We start from the raw sequence: 21141 nt of genomic DNA, 5'->3' as shown, positions 1-21141 counted from the left end.
ACATTTCTTCCCTTGTCATTGAGCGGAGTATGAATTGGCAGCATTCATTTATAATAGAGAAGTTCACCACTGTTGTAAAGCAATGAACTGAATAGCCGAATTTAGCCTGAAATATCGGGCTGCCACTATACCTAACCTAAAAAAGTCCTTAAGTCTGAAAGTCCAATTTGGCCAACATCAAAAATTGATTAGCAGATTTGAGTTAACTTTCAAAAATATTAAAGTACATGAAACCCTATCAAATTTGGACACTCTGAAAAGCGGACACCTCCCAAATGTGGACAATTTTCATAATTAATTGTTATTCGAGCTTTGTCGACTAAGAAGATTAAGAAACATTGAAAAGAAAACGCCAGATACAAATCCATGCACACCAGACTATACATGTTTCCGTTCGGGCGTATACAATTGTGGGATATCTGCAGAAGTGGACTGTAAATATATTTGAAAACTTCCACAATCGTAATTAATATATGGTAGTTTTCAAAGCAATAAAGAAAAAGGCAAAAGGGTTTGAGTATGACATACAAAAAGTTTTATTGATGAGGTTTTAGCTCCTTACCGCTTGAGTTGCTGTGGCACAAGTGAAGCTTCGTTAACCCTCTAATGCCCAATCCCTCCTTTAGGCGGGCTTCATTAAATAAGGAAGCTTTTAGTAAAACACACCTTAAAACAACACATATTAATAAAATATAAAGAAAACTTAGTTGAACCTGTTCAAGAGCCTTTTCAGTATATACTGAATTTTACCGTATAAATTTTTTTGATTAGTTTTCTTGCTTTTGTGTCGTTAATATTTAATATTTAATCAGCTGACAAAGAAATTGGGGTATTAGAGGGTTAACTCATGTCATCTTTAGTGAGTCTAAGATACAATTCAGCGAAATTCAATTGGAAACTTTATTAAAATGGTGGTTCTTTATCCAATTGAGTGAAAGCTTTTAATTCATTATTGGGTCAATTGGATAAAGGGTTGTCATATATAAAGAAATTCAAATAAAATATTAGATAGAAATGGCAATTGCTTAATTCATTCTAATAAATTCATATATACAAAAGACTTTGGAAAACAAAATATAATAATTAAAGGGTTGTTGAACTAGCTTCAACATGCGGTCGGCCCCTTTTGCAGCATTGCAACTTAGTAGTGACAAGCTCCCGATATGGTCCATCCAAAAACAGTACTCTGGGCAATTTGCATTGATGAAGACGTTTGGATTAGACTTGCTCGAAGAATTTTTAGAATTTGGTCGTTGGCTAACATTATTTCGATGTTGGTGAGAGGTAAAAGTGAGGATCGGCTAGATCTGTCAAGTGATTGTAGAAAGTTGTCAACCGTTTATCATTTGTGGTTTCGGGGAAGATGGTATTCAACTGATTTCGCACTTCTCCGGGGATTTGCATCTTTGCCGATTTATCGTGATAGGACAAGAGATTAAGAGTGCAATAATACCGGGTTCCTTTCCTGGTTGTAGGCAGGCGTAATCTTTCGGCAAAGTCGGTTTTGACGACTGTCGAATAAACTTTTCCATAGTCTTTAGTATAGGTCTGGCTGGGGTAAATAACTCTATTTGGGCCCTACACTCTTTAAAAACAAAATTATATCAAACCATATAAAAACTCTGTGGGCCTCTAGAAAATTCAGTTAACAAAACTTCAATTTCAAAAGTAATTTTATTAATCCACATATATATATATTTCATTTATATACAATGTAGTATAATTTATAAAACTTTTTCATAAATTTACTACATATTCTTAAATATTAAAATATATAAGAATTCAAAGCAATAAACCGAAAAATATAAAATGGAGGAAACTCTTGCGAAAAAAATTAATTAAAACAATACAACAATATATCACAAGTTATACAAAGCCAAACTCCAGACGTAACAATTTGCACTCCTATTCGCATACAAAAACCCGTTTTATTAAACTACTTCACTCCATCGTTTTGTACAAAACGAAAAACTTAAAATAATTAAATTATAGTCAACACATTTACACAAACATGTGTATAAGTTGAATGCAGGTGAATACAAGTGTTTAAAGCATATAACAACAAAATAGACCGCATTAAATGGAACGCTTACATGACTATTAAGACATACATACGCACTGACGTACTATAAAATCAAAAGACTTATATAGCACAAATACATTTCTCTTACAAAATTATAGTTTTCATACTTGTGGTGTAATAATAAAAACAAAATATTAATAAAATAAAACAATGTAAACAACAAGTAACTAAATTATCCATTTCTATCCGTACTAAGTATGGACATTTTGATGTATTACATATTACATTTATATATATACATATGGTACATGGTAGAGCTCTGATACGGTCGGTCTCATTTATATCTTTTGCATTGATAGCCATATATCTTTTTTTGGTTTCCTCAACACTTTCGCATTGTCATAGGTCAAAGGTATTATTGTTTCGGCACACGGTGAAAATTTATATCGTTGTAATAGGGTTACAAGGCATATTAGCATTTGTTGTTGTATATAATGCTGAGCCATACAGGCTCGTGGTCCTAGGCCATAGGGTAGAAATGCACACTGTGGTCGTTTTTGTACATTTTTGGAATGAAAATGTTCTGGATCAAATTTATCCGGATTCGGATAGTAATCGGCATCATGATGTATTGCCGATGTTGGTATAATTAAGTGATTACCTTCCTGTAGCATAAATATTGAATTTGGCAATTCATATTCTTTGGTAGTGAGACGCAATAGGAATGGATATGGGGAGTGTTTGCGAAGAGTTTCTGAAGAAAAAAAAAACAGAAGTTGATAGCAATGAAATCAATGCTTATGATACTAAAAAAACTATATCTAAGGAATCTTAAACCAAAATAAGAACTTATGATCAAAATTTGAAACGTGATCATTGGTTACGGTAGCATAGTGGAAGTGCTTTAGTTTTGCATGTCGAAGGTGCCGGGTCCGATTATCGACCGGGATGGCAACGGCAAAACTAATTTACATGCGTACATTATTGAATTCATCACTTGTTCAAGTGTCTGTTGATACATTTAAAACTGATAGCACTCACAGCTGCCACAGTTGGTAGAATTCTATCAAAAATGGTAAATTTTTTACTATTTGGTAGAATTCTTGATTTTTTGGTAGATTTTGCAAAACATTTCTCTCCACCTAAAAGCTACTTCACAAATTTTCTATAGAAATAAAATTTTGAGAAGATTTTGTATAGAAATAACATTTGGACAAAATTTTCTATAGAAATAAAATTTTGACAAATTTTTTTATAGAAATAAAATTTTGACAAAAATTTTCTATAGAAATGAAATTTTGACAAAAATTCCTATTGAAATAAAATTTTCACAAAATGTTCTATAGAAATAAAATTTTGACACAATTTTATATAGAAATGAAATTTTGACTAAATTTTCTATAGAATAAAATTTTGACAAATTTTTCAATAGAAATAAAATTTTGACAAAATTTTGCGATAGAAATAAAGTTTTGAGAAAATTTTCTATAGAAATAAAATTTTGACAAAATTTTCTATAGAAATAACATTTTGACAATATTTTCTATAGAAATAAAATGTTTAAAAATTTTCTATAGAAATAAAATATTTAAAAAATTTTCTATAGAAAAAAAAAAATTTTAAAAATTTTCTATAGAAATAAATTTTGACAAAATTTACTATGGAAATAAAATTTTGACATTATTTTCTATAGAAATTAAATTTTTAAAAAAATTTTCTATAGAAATAAAATGTTGGCAAAATTTTCTATAGAAATAAAATGTTGACAAAATTTTCTATAGAAATAAAATTTTTAAAAAATTTACTATAGAAATAAAATGTTGACATAATTTTCTATAGAAATAAAACTTTGACAAATTTTTTTATAGAAATAAAATTTTGACAAAATTTTCTACAGAAATAAAATTTTGACAAAATTTCCTATAGAAATAAAATTTTGACAATATTTTCTATAGAAATAAAATTTTTAAAAAATTTTCTATAGAAATAAATTTTTTACAAAATTTACTATGAAAATAAAATTTTGACAATATTTTCTATAGAAATAAAATTTTGACAAAATTTTCTATAGAAATCAAATTTTCATACAATTTTCTATAGAAATAAAATTTTGACAAATTTTTATGTATAGCAATAAAATGTTGACAAAATTTTTTATAGCAATAAAATGATGACAAAATTTTCTATAGAAATAAAATTTTGACAAAATTTTCTATAGAAATAAAATTTTGACAAAGTTTTCTATAGCAATAAAATTTTGAGAAAATTTTCTATATAAATATAATTCTGACAAAATTTTCTATAGAAATTAAATTTTGACACAATTTTATATAGAAATAAAATTTTCATAAAATTGTCTATAGAAATAAAATGTTGACAAAATTTTCTATAGAAATAAATTTTTGACAAAATTTTCTATAGAAATAAAATTTTGACAATATTTTCGATAGAAATATATTTTTTACAAAATTTACTATGGAAATAAAATTTTGACAATATTTTCTATAGAAATAAAATTTTTAAAAAATTTTCTTAGAAATAAAATTTTGACAAAAACTTCTATAGAAATAACATTTTGACAAAAATTTCTATAGAAATAAAATTTTCACAAAATGTTCTATAGAAATAAAATCTAGTATGGACGTTTTTTGGGAGCCACCGTGGTGCAATGGTTAGCATGCCCGCCTTGCATACACAAGGTCGTGGGTTCGATTCCTGTTTCGACCGAACACCAAAAAGTTTTTCAACGTTGGATTATCCCACCACAGTAATGCTGGTGACATTTCTGAGGGTTTCAAAGCTTCTCTAAACAATAGTTTGACAAAATTTTCTATAGAAATAAAATTTTGACAAAATTTTCTATAGAAATAAAAGTTTGACAAAATTTTCTATAGAAATAAAATGTTGACAAAATTTACTATAGGAATAAAAGTTTGACAAAGTCTTCTATAGTAATAAAATTTTGACAAAATTTGCTATAGAAATAAAATGTTGACTAAATTTTATATAGAAATAAAATTTTGACAATATTTGCTATAAAAATAAAAATTTAAAAAAAAAAATTCAATAGAAATAATTTTTTTACAAAATTTACTATGGAAATAAAATGTTGACAACATTTTCTATAGAAATAAAATTTTAACAAAATTTTCTATAGAAATAAAACTTTGACAAAATTTTATAGAAATAAAATTTTGACAAAAAATTTTATAGAAATATAATTTTGAAAAAATTTTCTATAGAAATAAAATTTTGACAAAATTTTCTATAGAAATAAAATTTTGACAACATTTTCTATAGAAATAAAATTTTGACAAATTTTTTTATAGAAATAAAATTTTGACAAAAATTTTCTATAGAAATGAAATTTTGACAAAAATTCCTATTGAAATAAAATTTTCACAAAATGTTCTATAAAATGTAGTATGGCCGTTTTTCGAATAATTTATATTGAAATAAAAGTTTCACAAAAATTTCTTTAGAAATAAAATTTTGACAAAATTTTCTATAGAAATACAATTTTGACAATATTTTCTATAGAAATAAAATGTTGACAATATTTTTTATAGAAATAAAATTTTGACAAAATTTTCTATAGAAATAAAATTTTCATAAAATTTCCTATAGAAATAAAATTTTGACAAAATTTTCTATAGAAAAAATTTTCTATAGGAATAAAATTTTTACAATATTTTCTATAGAAATAAAACTTTTAAAAAATTGTCTATAGAAATAAAATTTTGACAACATTTCTTATGGGAATAAAATGTTGACAAAATTTTCTATAGAAATAAAATTTTGACAAAATGTTCTATAGCAATAAAATGATGACAAAATTTTCTATAGAAATAAAATTTATACAGAATGTTCTATAGAAATAACACATTGAAACAAAATTTTATAGAAATAAAATTTTGACAAAATTTTCTCTAGAAATAAAATTTTGAAAAAAAACTTTCTATAGATATAAAATTTTGACAAAAATTTCTATAGAAATACAATTTTCACAAAATGTTCTATAGAAATAAAATGGAGTATGGCCGTTGTTCGTATAATATCTATTGAAATAAAAGTTTGTCCAAATTTTCTGTAGAAATAAAATTTTGACAAAATTTTCTATAGAAATAAAATTCTGACAAAATTTTCTATAGATATAAAAGTTTGGTAAAATTTTCTATAGAAAAGAAAATTGACAAAACTTTCCATAGAAATAAAATTTTGACGCAATTTTCTATAGAAATAATATTTTGACGCAACGTTCTTTGAAAAAAATCTTTAGAAACTTCAATTTTTAGTGTTAAGCCATTCTATTAAATTCCGTTGTAAGTTCTCCCTTTTTGTAGAAGTAGTAACTTTTCCTTCTTGGTGAAAGCTAAAATCATTAAAACATTTAAAATTCGACTCATTTATAATTAAAGGGATATTTTATGCACCCAAAAAGCTGTCACTAATCGGAAAGATCATAATATATAATATTGCAATACTTTTTTCAACGAAAAAAATATTTTTTCATAATAAACACAAAAATTTGACCAAAAACTTCAAAGTAAGATTTTTTGTATTTGGTATATTTTTGGTATTTTTTTTTGTTTTTTTCAAATTTTGGTAAATTATTTTTGGCACGAGTGGTCGCACTGCCATTCTATAAATAAAAAATAAAAAAACAAGAAGAAACTCCACTAACACCCATTCCCTTTAAGACATTAAGAAAATAGATCTTCATAAGCCGAGCAGTTCCTGAAGTTTCAGGATTATAAGAAAAAAATGAAAATCTTTTTACACAAACAATTGCAATATTGAAAAAAGTCGATATCGATCATTTTCAGATATATCTCTATAGATGTAAATATAGCTTTTCAACAACTTACCATTTAAAATTTGCTTCAAATATACACATTCTTCTAGTGCATCTTCAGATAGTTGGCCCTGATGTTTGGATAAAATTGTTCCAATTTCCGTTCGAGCTTTTTCCTGTAACTCAGGTTGTAAAGCCAATTCATAAAGGCAACATGACAATGTCGTTGTAGAGGACTCCAAACCAGCAAGGATAAAACTAAATGCTTGACCCACAATTTCATGATTTTCCAATTTCTTAAACATTTGATTACGTTGAGTTATTTTACGTGAATCACACCATAGTTGTAAGAAATCATATTGAAGCGATTGTGTATGTTGATATTCACGTTCGTTAAGTTTATCCGAAATTAACTTGTGGAAATATTGTGTGGCCATAGGTGAGTACATATGATATTGGAGCAGACGAGCCACATTTGGAAAACAAAATGCCAAATAAGCTTTGAATATATTGAAATTACTTTTGGTATATGATTTACACATATTATGGAATTGTGTATTGCGATAGCGCAAAGAATCTCCATCCAAACCAAAGGCCAGTGAAGAAATGCAATCAATATTGAAGGCCTCCACTAATTCGGTAACATTTTGTACAATTTCAGATTTCACAATTATATCTTTGAGTGAGGTGTCATAGGTTTTTTGGACTTTTAGTAAGGCGGGTAACATATTTCGTAGTTTTTCTTGCCATTGCAAAGACTTTAGTTTAAGGTGCATGTGTTGCCATTCTACACCATCCATTTGTAATTGATTGCCGGACAGACTATCATCCTGGATGTTATAGTACAAACCACGATCCATAAAATATTTAGCATCTTTGAGCAATATGTAATGAATAGAGTCGAGATCTAATATGAGCAGCATGGGTTTCAGTAATGCAAAAAAGCCTACAAATGGCGCTTGACCTTTGTACTTATCGTAGAGGGTCTGTAGAACTTCAGATACATGTCGTTTTCGGCCAACACCTTTTAAATGGCCCCAGGGTTTCTTTGGTTTTTCATGAAGTATACCCCGTCTCTTCCAATGGCCTAGGGCCACTTTTATCACAAAATAACAAAATGAAGCAGTACCCACAACAGTGAGTAGTAGACGATGTAGAAAATCCATTTCTGCTTTTCTTCTTAGCGTGGTAGTTTAACTTCTAACGATTAGTACACTATTTCTTTTCATTAATTAGTATATTTAACTTAATGCCATCTCCAGATGATATATCCTTCGTTTCGTTTTATTTGTTCGTAAAGTGCAAGTGAAATATAATTGCTACGGCAGACAATTATTTCAACTTTCCATTCTAATAGCTCTTTCTTTGATCAAATGAAATTTCTTCAACACTTTGGTATGCTTATCGAAATTCTATTTATGAGTTTATAATGCTGACTGCTCACCATGCTTTAGAAGTTAACGTCCGCATTTGTTAGGTTGTTTGGCCAAGAACAATACTTCTATTAAAAAAAGTTATCAGTTTCGTTTTCGGTTTTGTTGTTGTTGTTGATTGTGGTTTTATTTGTTTTGTTTTTGTTTTTGTTTTTTGGAGGTTTATATCGTTCATTCGTATTTTTAATTACTAAATTTAAATTTACAAATGTTTTCTTAACTCATTTGAGTGCTAGAGAGAGTATCTGCAAATAAATAGGAGCATAAAAAGTATTTAATACAAAGAAAGTTTGGAGAGTACAAAGCTAATTGAATTTTTTGAACAACAATCCCCCTTTTGAAGAATATGTCACATTAATTAACGATTCCCAAATGCAATTCATTTTAGATATGGCAAACAGAGATTGTAAAAGGAACTATCAACAAATTCTTTAGTATTTTGCCAACGTATATAGCCTTTTTTGATAAGATCATCTATGGATGCTGGTACACCAGAGTAATGGGGATCCTGTAAAAAAATTAAAAAAAAAAATTAAAATACAGTAGAGAAATAGCATGCAGTTGGTTAAAACATTTTAAAATTCAATACACATTACAAAGTGGGTAACTCTTACCCCCATTCTGTTAGTGCTCCTTTAGTGCTACGTTAGCTAACGAACTTTTAAGCCGTACTGTGGAGATATCTGCTATTTGGCCTATTTATTCCATACGTCAGTTAGGATCTTAACTGTTGAAAATTTTTCAGTTAAAGTTAACCAGAGAGTTAACCGGAGCAGTTTATTTTCAGTTAACTGACAGTTAAAACCTAACGGAGCTACATGAAAATGGCCGTTATAAGTATAAATGAAAAACATACAAATATAAGTGTTACACTTATAGAATGGGGCCGAAAATTTCAAGTACGATGTAGATGACACGAAATGTTACCTATTCAAACTCTTTTCTGGATGGAAATAGGTTTTTTTAATCCAAACCACAAAACTGTTTGGAAGTGCAGTCGATCTACTTTAACTAGAATGTCTTTAACTCGAATTGTCTATAACTCGAATTTAATGGGAAGTGCAGTCGATCTACATTAACTAGAATGTCTTTAACTCGAATTGTCCATAACTCGAATTTAATGGGAAGTGCAGTCGATCTACATTAACTAGAATGTCTTTAACTCGAATTGTCCATAACTCGAATTTAATGGGTTGGCAGTAGTGTTAGCATAGTAAATCTCTCACGTTCCGTTAATCGCTTTCGCAAATCAAAAAATTTTCGATTTAACCATTTGTTTCAAACCAAACGAACGAACTTGTTCTTTTCGTTTCGCAAAACAATTGGAAGAATTTCGTACAAACATATATTTTCCGTGTATATATGTAGATATATTCATTACCTTCGATTAAATCTGTATAGGAGCTACTAATTATATTCTATTTTTCGCTAATATTATAATCTTTCTAGATATTTTTGCACTTGTTAAAAAAAAATAAACAATTCGATACATTTATGTGTATTGCGGTGAGTGAATGAGAACAAAGAATAATCGGTTACAACAAAATATTGAATAATATATTGCGTACATGGAAACGTTATTTAAACACAAAGCCGGTACAATAGGCCAAAATATGAAAACAAAATGTATTCTTTAAAGACAACTGGAACTTGTTTTTAGGTCAAGATCAACTTTTTGTAGCCTCCAACATACACTGAAAAAAATGACTAATATGAAAGATTATGTAACTTAAATTTTTGGGATATGCAATTTACAAAATATTAAGAACAAATTTCTGTAAAATAAATTTTAATTAAAAACAACTATATATATAATACTTAATACAAGGTATCTTAAAACTTCTTAACATCGTTTTCTAAATTGTGAGTTAGTCCATACGTCGTATATATTAGACGAAAAAGTTATGTATAGGTAAGTCTACAAATAATTACAAATCGATATGGACTTTTGCACGGTACGTGGAGAGCCAGAATTGAAATATGGGGGCTACAATTATGAACTTGATATTGTGAGGGTTCACAAATATTAAAAAAAAACACTAGTTTTTTTTGAAATTGGCTTGGAGAGCAAAAAAAAAAAAGAAAAAACGAAGGGGTTTGAGATATTTGTCAGAGAAAAAAAGGGAAAAAAAATTTTTGAAAAAAAAGAAGAACAAAGAATTTTTAGAAAAATCTTCATGATCGATCGAAAAAAATAATTTGAAAAAAATAATTTAAAGACTACCAATTGGAACTTGAATAAGCGACGTCAAAAATAAATTTATCCCAACAAAAAGGATTGTGGTAAATTCGCATGAAGAAAAATTATATATATAATATTTCATCGTTATGTCATCGAGCGCCGTTCATGCTCATTCAAGAATTATTATAGTTGGGGGCAAATATGCTAAAGAGGATGTCGGTAGGATTTTGTACCATTAAAATTATGCGCATCATGAAATAAACCCCTTCGTAATTGAATTTCAAATCTCAAATTTTGGAAAAGAAAAACAAAATTGTCAAAGCGAGTAGCATCAAATAGTCAAAAGAAAAAAACACACCACCAATATGGTCAAGAAGATTGTCTATTGATTAATTATTTGTAATGTCGAGGGTAATCATGCTCGGAGAATTCAAAATTGTTTCTGTTTGGAAATAAAGAAAAGGCGGAGTGCTATAGCTGCAATTACATTAGTATCATTTGAATTATCTCTATACTATATCGGTAGAATTATCTTTAAATCATCATCATATTTTATTTATTTCCACCATTTCTTTCAACATATGGTTACTACAATCCATCTAGATTTAATTATAAATACGGTGTCCTTTCCAAGTTACAAGCGCTTGTCAACGAAGGAACATGACATAAAGACCGTGAGTATACCAAATATTAAACTGTCTTAAATTAAAAATTTGTTAAATCCCTGTATATTACAAGTAGTAGTACAATTCCTTTTATTAATTTTGTCTGGCATATCGTCTATACAGTAAGATTTGTTCCTTTTAGCTATATTATTATATTAAAACCTTTGTCTCAACATTATAAAATTTTAATCTTCCTGATACATTTTCCAACATTTAAGTTTTCAATCCACCTTTTTTATTTTACTGGTACATTTTCTTATAATTTCATTGAAGTATGTTTGTTTATAATAAATTTAATTAAAGATGACTCGCTAGGTTTTTTTGTACCATTTTCACAAAAATGAAGCCATAATTGGTTAAGTCGCACAGTGAGCCGATGTCTTAACGCATCGAGCAAGGATGGGAGGGTATAAGAGGAAGGACAAACTACACCATTAGTTCTTCCAAAATGTAGGCATTTCTGTTACCCTGTGAATTTTGTTTTGTTTCATTTTTTTGTTTTAACATGGCAATTCTATAACAAGAGCTACCTAAAATTTATTAATTTATGTTAACTGGCCGAAATCTATACCTTATGGCAAGAACAACCCCCCATTGCCCTGAGAAAGGCCGGCATTATAGGTAGCACCCGCACATAAGGTATAGTATTTGATAAGAGATGGGTCATTACAATATGGACCAATTTTTGTGTGATTGGGGATCGATTTATCTGAGGGCTATATATAACTATAGACCGATATGGACCTAGTTAGGCATGGTTGTTAACGCACAATGTACCAAATTTCAACTGACTCGGATGAAAATTGCTCCTCCAAGAGGCTCCAAAACCAAATCTCGGGATCGGTGTATATGGGGACTATATATGATTATGGACTGATATGGACCACTTTTGGCATGGTTGTTAAATATCATATACTAACACCACGTACCAAATTTCAACCAGATCGGATGAATTTATATGGGGCTATATATAATTATGGACTGATATGAACCAATTCCCGCATGGTTGTTGGATACCATATACTAACATCACGTAACAAATTTCAACCGAATCGGATGAATTTTGCTCTTTCAAGGGGCTCCGGAGGTCAAATCTGGTGATTGGTTTATATAGGGGCTATACATAACTATGGACCGATTTGACCAATTTTTGCATGGGTGTTTGAGGCCATATATTAACACAACGTACCAAATTTCAACTGAATCAGATGAAATTTGATATTCCAAGCGGCTCCGGAGGTCAAATCTGGGGATCGGTTTATATGGGGGCTGGGCTATCTATAGTTGTAGACCTATGTGGACCAATTTTTGCACGGTTGTTAGAGACCATATACTAACACCATGTACCAAATTTCAGCCGGATCGGATGAAATTTGCTTCTCTTAGAGGCTCTGCAAGCCAAATCTGGGGATCGGTCTATATGGGGGCTATATATAATTATGGACCGATGTGGACCAATTTTTGCACGGTTGTTAGAGACCATATACTAACACCATGTACCAAATTTCAGACGGATAGGATGAAATTTGCTTCTCTTAGAGGCTCCGGAAGCCAAATCTGGGGATCGGTTTATATGGGGGCTATATATAATTATTGGCCGATGTGGACCAATTTTTGCACGGTTGTTAGAGTCCATATACTAGCACTATGTACCAAATTTCATCCGGATCGGATGAAATTTGCTTCTCTTATAGGATTCTCAAGCCAAATCTGGGGGCCCGTTTATATGGGGGCTATGTAAAAGTGGACCGATATGGATCATTTGCAATACCATCCGATCTACATCAATAACAACTACTTGTGCCAAGTTTCAAGTCGATAGCTTGTTTCGTTCGGAAGTTAGCGTGATTTCAATAGACGGACGGACGGACGGAAATGCTTAGATCGACTCAGAATTTCACCACGACCCAGAATATATGTTCTTTATTAGGTCTTAGAGCAATATTTCGATGTGTTACAAACGGAATGACAAAGTTAATTTACCCCCATCCTATGGTGGAGGGTATAAAAAAGTTTATAATCTTTGCTTTAAGAATTGTTTATTTTAAATATAATAACTAATGCATGTCATGATGCGGAGGAAAAGGAATCAATTAAACACCTCTTGGGCGAGTATCCTGCATTTTGCTTTAAATTACTGGCGGACCTGGAAAATGTTAATTTAAGCAGTCTGCTAATGTTTTTGGAACAATCTGGTTGGTTCAGCAGAAGAAAATAATCGAGTAGGTTCAGCAGTTATAACTAAAAGTGTCCATATGTAATATGTACTTTTAGTTAATGTGGTATCACAATGGACTGAATAGTCTAAGTGAGCCTGAAAATAAATCGGGCTGCCACTTTAACCTAACCTTCCTTTAAATTTAGGACATGAATAATTGAAATTTACGTCTCTCCGTTAAAGTTGTAGATTTAAAGAAAGAAAGTTTCCTAAAAATTGCTTTATTTCAAAGAAGCAGTATTACTACAAGAGCCACCGTGGTGCAATGGTTAGCATGTGGGTTCGATTCCTGCTTCGACCGAACACCAACAATTTTTTCAGCGGTGGATTATCCCACCCAGTAATGCTTGTGACATTTCTGAGGGTTTCAAAGCTTCTCTAAGTGGTTTCACTGCAATGTGGAACGCGGTTCGGACTCGGCTATAAAAAGGAGGTCCCTTGTCATTGAGCTTAACACGGAATCGGGCAGCACTCAATGATAAGAGAGAAGTTCACCAATGTGGTATCACAATGGACTGAATAGTCTAAGTGAGCCTGATACATCGGGCTGTCACCTAACCTAACCTAACTTAACCATTACTACAAGTATGCTGCTCACACTTTCAAAACATCTATGGACTTTGATAGTAACGGCAAAAGAATAAAAAGCTGTACTGAACTCCACTATAATCTTTACTACATACTATATATTTGTTTAAATCAATATTCACTTTAAAATTTTGAAGCATATTTGCGATATTTATATCGCATAGCCTTAAGTTCTTACATTGATTTTGCATGAGGGAGAAATATTGTTATTGAAGTAGACTTAGTACTTTAAGGCAAAAGTATTTCTACCTTCTTGAGACAGTATTAGGCATACATATTTAAATATTGTTTGAGATACATTTGAAAAGTTAATATATACACAAAACCAGATTATTTAATTAACATACTTTGGGTAGAGGTATATATATACTAATAAAGAATAAATTTAGATGTGTTCAAATTCAGATATGCATCAAAGAATAATACGAATAGCAAATTCAATTTTAAACGTATCGATTTCTCTACAGTTTTCCAACGGTATGATCTATATACCGTCTTGGTGAGGATGCAATTATAAGACGATGTTAGAAGTACAGAATAAGAGATCAAGTAAAAACACCGCTGGTATGGACAGAAATGTATATAACTCTACTGCATATTTAAAACTGTAAGATAGGGGCTACAAAAAAGTTGTTCATTTTTAAACACCTGTAAGCCTTTCCACATTTAGTAGTTTGTGAACAAAGCAATTACTCTGTGTTGGGAAACGGAACGAAATCGTTACATATATTTTCCTCCCGCTATCCTTATATACTTAAAGAATTAATGTCAAATCCAACATTTTATGGAAAAGACGTTGGGCTTCCTCTACGGACTGCGAGCCACCGTGGTGCAATTGGTTAACATGCCCGCCTTGAATACACAAGATCGTGCGTCCGATTCCTGCATCGACCGAAAACACCAAAAAGTTTTGCAGCGGTGGAATATCCCACCTCAGTAATGCTGGTGACATTTCTGAGGGTTTCAAAGCTTCTCTAAGTGGTTTCACTGCAATGTGGCACGCCGTTCGGACTCGGCTATAAAAAGGAGGTCACTTGTCATTAAGCTTAACATGGAATCGGGCAGCACTCAGTGATAAGAGAGAAGTTCACCACTGTGGTATCACAATGGACTGAATAGTCCTTATATATCGGGCTGTCACCTAACCTAACCTTACTAAACTGATATGGGACGACAACAGTAGTAAAAACTCTGATTTTCTGATTTGAGACCACTAATAGGCATCATAACAGGACGTAACACAATTGGCAAAGACACGGTAAGTATTAGCTTAATGGCTGATGATATTTGTAGATAGTGTCTGGACCCGGAAGCAACGGAAGACTCCTACTATTTTCTTTGCAAGATATACGGGACTGTAAATTGGTAGATTTTTTATTGTCTTTTGGTAGAATTTTGGATGTTATGTAGATTTTGTAAAATATTCCAAAGAAGTACAAAGAAGTAAAAATTTTTATAGGAATACAATTTTGAGAAAATTTTCTAGAGAAATAAAAACATGGGGACGAGACTCTCACGGTCGGATGGGGCGAGAAAGTGGGCGATGGGATCGTTCGTATAAAAAAAATCTAGTGAAATAAAATCTTGAGAAATTTTTTTATAGAAATAACATTTTGACAAATTTTCTATAGAAATAAAATTTGACAAAATTTTCTATAGAAATAAAATTTTGAGAAACTTTTCTATAGAAATAACATTTTGAGAGAATTTTCTAGAGAAATAAAATCGTTAAGAAATTTTCTTTAGAAATAAAAAAAAACTTGACAAAATTTTCTATAGAAATAAAATGTTGACAAAGTTTTTTATAGAAATACAATTTATTTATTTATTTAATCAACCAACGCCCTTCTGGACAACATGTTGATAGAATTCAATCAATAGAGCTCTAGTATTCCAAATAAAAACTTAACCTTATAATTAAAACGAAACTAAAAAAAAAACTTAAAATTAAAATCCTAACGCACAACCCTTTATACATAGTAAACAAGAAATTAAAACGTATTGAGTTTGAAGTTGTCAGTGAGATGGTAAATATTTGCATTATAGAGTAGATACATAAATTTTGACAAAATTTTATATAGAAATAAAATCTTGAGAAAATTTTCTATAGAAATAAAATCTTGAGAAAATTTTCTATAGAAATAAAATTTTGACAAAATTTTTTATAGAAATAAAATTTTGACAAATTTTCTATAGAAATATTATTTTGAGAGAATTTTCTAGAGAAATAAAATTTTGACAAAATTTTCGATAGAAATAAAAATTTGAGAAAATTTTCTATAGAAATATAATTTTGAGAGAATTTTCTATAAAAATAAAATTTTGACAAAATTTTCTATAGAAATAAAATTTTGACAAATTTTTCTATAGAAATAAAATTTTAACAAAATTTTTTATAGAAATAAAAATTTGACAAAATTTTCTATAGAAATATAATTTTGACAAAATTAGATTTATTGGTTTGGTAGTTTTTTTGGTAACATTTTCTCCAAATGTTGGTAGATTATTTTTGGCTCGAGTGGCAACCGTGATCACAATGGTTTCCGGGTCCATTGTGATTCCTTATAGATATGTGGGAACCAATCCCTTTTTCTACGGTGTGGCTTCATCCACTATAACCTAACCTAACCTTGTGCACAAAGAAAATTATCTGACTTACATACTTGCCAAAGAGGTTGCTGAAACTTTACACCTTTGAGAGACAACCAGAACTCAAACGCAACCGATGGTAATGGCATGGTCCGCCGTAACGGCCGATGTTCGCTCGTATCCATCGACCGAGGTTTCAAAATATATGCCGAATATTATCTTGAAAATGTCACAAAGACACAGGGCAGACAAACATGGACATTTCAACGGGACTCAGCACGCGTCACCCAAGAATTGGGTAAAATGAGTTTCTTCGCTTCGTGGACATTAAAATCTCCTGATATCAATTCGTAGGATTTTTGTGCCTGCGGTATTCTAAGAATGTATTTGTGGAATATACCCCAAAATTGTTGGAAAAGATCAAACTCAGTCGAAAAACGTTTAGAGAGTTCGGTCGGAACTGGGATAGAACCAATTAGCGATAAATGTTTAGCAATCCGAACATACATACATTTTGTCTAGTTTTCAGGCATCATTTTTTGATCTTTTGATCAAATAGAATTTTACTAAAAATGTAATTGCACACTTACCACAATCAAGAGATAGGAATCATTTCCATTGCTGTGAACACCCGCTATTCCTTTCGATGCAGCATCCATATCGCCACCCATCATAACAAAACCACCATAATCTCGAAAATATTTCAATAAATGCGGTATATGAAGACTTCTAAAGCTCCAATCCAATCTCGAGATCCAATAAAACGTTGTGGCTTATCTTCTATGCCAACTAAAATCTCTTGTATTTCCCTTAGAGAGGGAATATTCAGTGATGAATTCCATTTACGTTTATTCAGAATCCACGATATCATTGACTGCAGAGTGCGATATGCGCAACCCCAGCCATTATCGTGAAATCCATCACATCCATAATGGAAGTAGGTAAAGTTCCCACGTGTTAACAACGTCTCGTAACTATCATTTTCTACTACAGGAGGCGGTATGGATTCCACTATATTTTGTCGTATTAGTTCATATTGATATGTTTTGGAGGTTGTTATTGCCTTGAACTCATCCTTGACGTCACACTGCGCCATATCAAGGTTGTTAATTTTTATCTATGTATATTTTTTTATTTTACTCTTTGAACTACAGTTCAATTGTTTTCAAACAATCACAACGCAATCAATTTTACAAATTTTGTAGAAATCTTCTTAAAATCTTTGTTAATAATAAAATATATTCACGACTTATAGCGAACGTAGTTAATAATTACATTAACATTAACAATTACAACCCGCAATTACGAAATTGTTAGCATACAATGAAACGAATTAACGATATTGGACTTTATACGCTTCATTCAATGAAAACATAACACATAACAAATAATCAACTTTAGTCACCTGGAATAAAACAACAACTGATTTTTTTTTCAGCCCCAATCCCCCCAAAACAAACTAAACATGAGTTACCAGATTACAACACTGTATGTTGTGATGCCAGAGTTTTATATTTTTGACAAATTAAAAGAAATCAGATGTTTAAAATTACTGCCATATAAAATGGAGCGCGCAATGAGTGCCGCATGTCAAAACGATAATGCTTGAATTCAAAGCTCTTTCGAATAAAAGTGTGTGGAAACCAATTAATGCAGATGAAGGGTATTAATGATATGCATTTTTTTAGTTTATTATTGGGAGTTTGAGAGATATGCTGAATACGGTCTATATCTATCGAAATTTAGAAAAAAACCCTCCTATAGGCCGATCTCAATTTTTTTTACGTTTTTCTTGAAATTAAGATTTTATTAGAACTTCAAAGAGGTATATACCCCATATAGGTTCATACCTAGATATGATTTCTAGACCATGCAGGCCCCCATTTCACTTTTTTAGCTTATAGTCGCTATAAGTCACAATATTTATCTAATTTGCATGGCGTCTGAATTTTAGACCCATCAATAAATTTCCCACATTGGTTGATGTCCCAATTTAGATTAATGGAAATTGTCTTTCCATCCTTTTCAAAAAAGAATATAAATAAATATAAATAAATAATAACGAGTATATACGGACTTAAGTTGGGACGGGCCGAATCTTAAATCCCCACGACCATGAATCAAAGAAAATATAATTGTTTCCTTAGAAAACTCTTCGCAGGTTACTTGAAAATAAGTATATAGAATTTCACGTGGATTTGATGACAGATACTCTGCGAAGCAAACATATATATCATCATAGAAATCGGGAGACTTAACACATGGGAGCTATACCAAAACATGGACCGATCCACACCATATTCGCTACACCTATTTACGGACCGAAAATACCTCTAAATTTTGAATTTCCGGCAAATCGGATAAAAATTACGGTGTCCCGAAGTCAAACTGGGAGATCGGTCTATATGGGGTTGTATCAAAATCGATCGATACGCAGCATATTCGGCTTACTTATCCAAAATACCTCTTGATTTTGAATTACAGGCAAATCGCATATAAAATTGGGATGTCTACACATTTAAGAGGTGAACTATGGAGATCGATCTCTATGAGGGAAACATGAACCGATACACACCATATTCGTCGTAGTTATGCGTAGACTCAAAATATCTGCAAATTTTGAATTTCAGGTAAATCGGATAAAAATTGCGGTGTCTAGAAACCCAAGAAGCCAAATCGGGAGATCCCAATATACCTCTCGATTTTAAATTTCAGGCAGATCGGGACATAGGGCTATATGAAGGCTAAGCTAAACATTGGACATATATACACCATATTCGGCACACCTTTTTATGGACCAAAATTCCTCTAAATTTTTAATTTCAGGCAATTCGGACAAAATATGTGGTGTCTAGAAGCCCAAGAAGTACAATCAGGAGATCGGGCTATATGGGGGCTATACCAAAACATGGGCCGATATACACCATTTTCCACACACCCATTTGTAGTCCTAAAATATCTCTAGATTTCGGATAAAAATTGCGGTGTCTAGAAGCCCAAGAAGTCAAATCGAGAGATCCCAATATACCTCTCGATTTTAAATTTCAGGCAGATCGGGAGATAGGGCTATATGAAGTCTAAACTAAACATTGGACATATACACATAATATTCGGCACACCTTCTTATGGACCAAAATTCCTCTAAATTTTTAATTTCAGATAATTCGGATACAAAATGTGGTGTCTAGAAGCCCAAGAAGTCAAATAGAAGATTGGGCTATACGGGTGCTAACCAAAACATGGACGGATATACACCATTTTCTACACACCCATTTGTGGTCCTAAAATACTCTAGATTTCCAATTTCAGATAATTCGGATAAAAAATGTGTTGTCTAGAAGCCTAAGAAGTCAAATCAGGAGATCGGGATATATGGGGCCTATACCAAAACATGGACCGATATGCACCATTTTCAACACACCCATTTGTGGTCCTAAAATACCTCTAGATTTCCAATTTCAGATAATTCGGATAAAAAATGTGGTGTCTAGAAGCCCAATATGTCAAATCAGGAGATCGGGCTATACGGGGGCTATACCAAAACATATGCACCATTTTCAACACACCCATTTGTGGTCCTAAAATCCCTCTAGATTTCCAATTTCAGATAATTCGGATAAAAATGCGGTGTCTAGAAGCCCAAGAAGTCAAATCAGAAGATCGGGCTATATGGGGGCTATACCAAAACATGGACCGATATACACCATTTTTAACACACCCATTTGTGGTCTTAAAAGACCTCTAGATTTCCAATTTCAGATAATTCGGATAAAAAATGCGGTGTATAGAAGCCCAAGAAGTCAAATTAGGAGATCGGGTTATATGGGGCCTATACCAAAACATGGACCGATATGCACCATTTTCAGCACACCCATTTTTGCTCCTGAAATCCCTCTAGATTTCCAATTTCAGATAATTCGGATAAAAAATGCGGTGTCTAGAAGCCCAAGATGTCAAATCTGGAGATCGGGCTATATGGGGCCTATACCAAAACATGGACCGATATACACCATTTTTAACACACCCATTTGTGGTCCTAAAAGACCTCTAGATTTCCAATTTCAGATAATTCGGATAAAAAATGCGGTGTCTAGAAGCCCAAGAAGTCAAATTAGGAGATCGGGCTATATGGGGCCTATACCAAAACATGGACCGATACACACCATTAGTCCCCGGTCTAACAAAGAAAAACACATTTTTTTTGTCAAAATTCGTTTTTATTATTCAACATAATTCCCTTCAAAAGCGATACAACGATTATAACGACCTTCCAATTTTTTGATACCATTTTGGTAGTACTCCTTCGGTTTTGCCTCAAAATAGGCCTCAGTTTCGGCGATCACCTCTTCATTGCAGTCAAAATTTTTTCCCTGCGAGCATCCTTTTGAGCTCTGAGAACAAGAAAAAGTGCTGGGGCCAGATCTGGAGAATACGGTGGGTGGGGAAGCAATTCGAAGCCCAATTCATGAATTTTCTCAATGACTTGTGGCACGGTGCGTTGTCTTGGTGGAACACCACTCTTTTCTTCTTCGTATGGGGCCGTTTTGCCGCGATTTCGACCTTCAAACGCTCCAATAACGCCATATAATAGTCACTGTTGATGGTTTTTCCCTTCTCAAGATAATCGATAAAAATTATTCCATGCGCA

General features: G+C 31.5%; 2 protein-coding genes across 2 annotated transcripts; both read right to left on the bottom strand.

The window, feature by feature from the left end:
* Positions 1–1655: 1655 nt before the first annotated feature.
* Positions 1656–8392, bottom strand: Cyp6u1 (Cytochrome P450 6u1). Its single transcript, XM_075309710.1, has 2 exons — positions 6892–8392; positions 1656–2777 (listed from the first exon to the last, which is right to left on the bottom strand). Exons 1-2 carry the CDS (start codon positions 7982–7984, stop codon positions 2362–2364), a joined length of 1509 nt encoding a protein of 502 aa, XP_075165825.1. The 5' UTR covers positions 7985–8392; the 3' UTR covers positions 1656–2361.
* Ufsp1 (UFM1 specific peptidase 1) lies at positions 8340–17919 on the bottom strand. The gene is given in 3 exon segments (XM_075309711.1): positions 8340–8759; positions 17084–17217; positions 17220–17919. Coding segments are annotated over 3 exon segments (633 nt in total). The 5' UTR covers positions 17590–17919; the 3' UTR covers positions 8340–8630.
* Between the last annotated feature and the right edge of the window lie 3222 nt (positions 17920–21141).

The sequence above is a fragment of the Haematobia irritans genome, chromosome 5 (assembly GCF_050003625.1).
Source record: "Haematobia irritans isolate KBUSLIRL chromosome 5, ASM5000362v1, whole genome shotgun sequence".
NCBI classification, from domain to species: Eukaryota; Metazoa; Arthropoda; class Insecta; order Diptera; family Muscidae; genus Haematobia; species Haematobia irritans.
Note: the sequence above shows the minus strand (reverse complement) of the source record. Positions and strands in the feature narration are given on the sequence as shown.

Bases quoted from the DNA above. Each gene is read 5' to 3' on its own strand.
- Cyp6u1 (XM_075309710.1), bottom strand. From the start codon at position 7,984: ATGGATTTTCTACATCGTCTACTACTCACTGTTGTGGGTACTGCTTCA. The intron at 2,778-6,891 runs GTAAGTTGTTGA...TTTTTTCTTCAG, and splicing joins TTTGAAGCAAATTTTAAATG to AAACTCTTCGCAAACACTCC.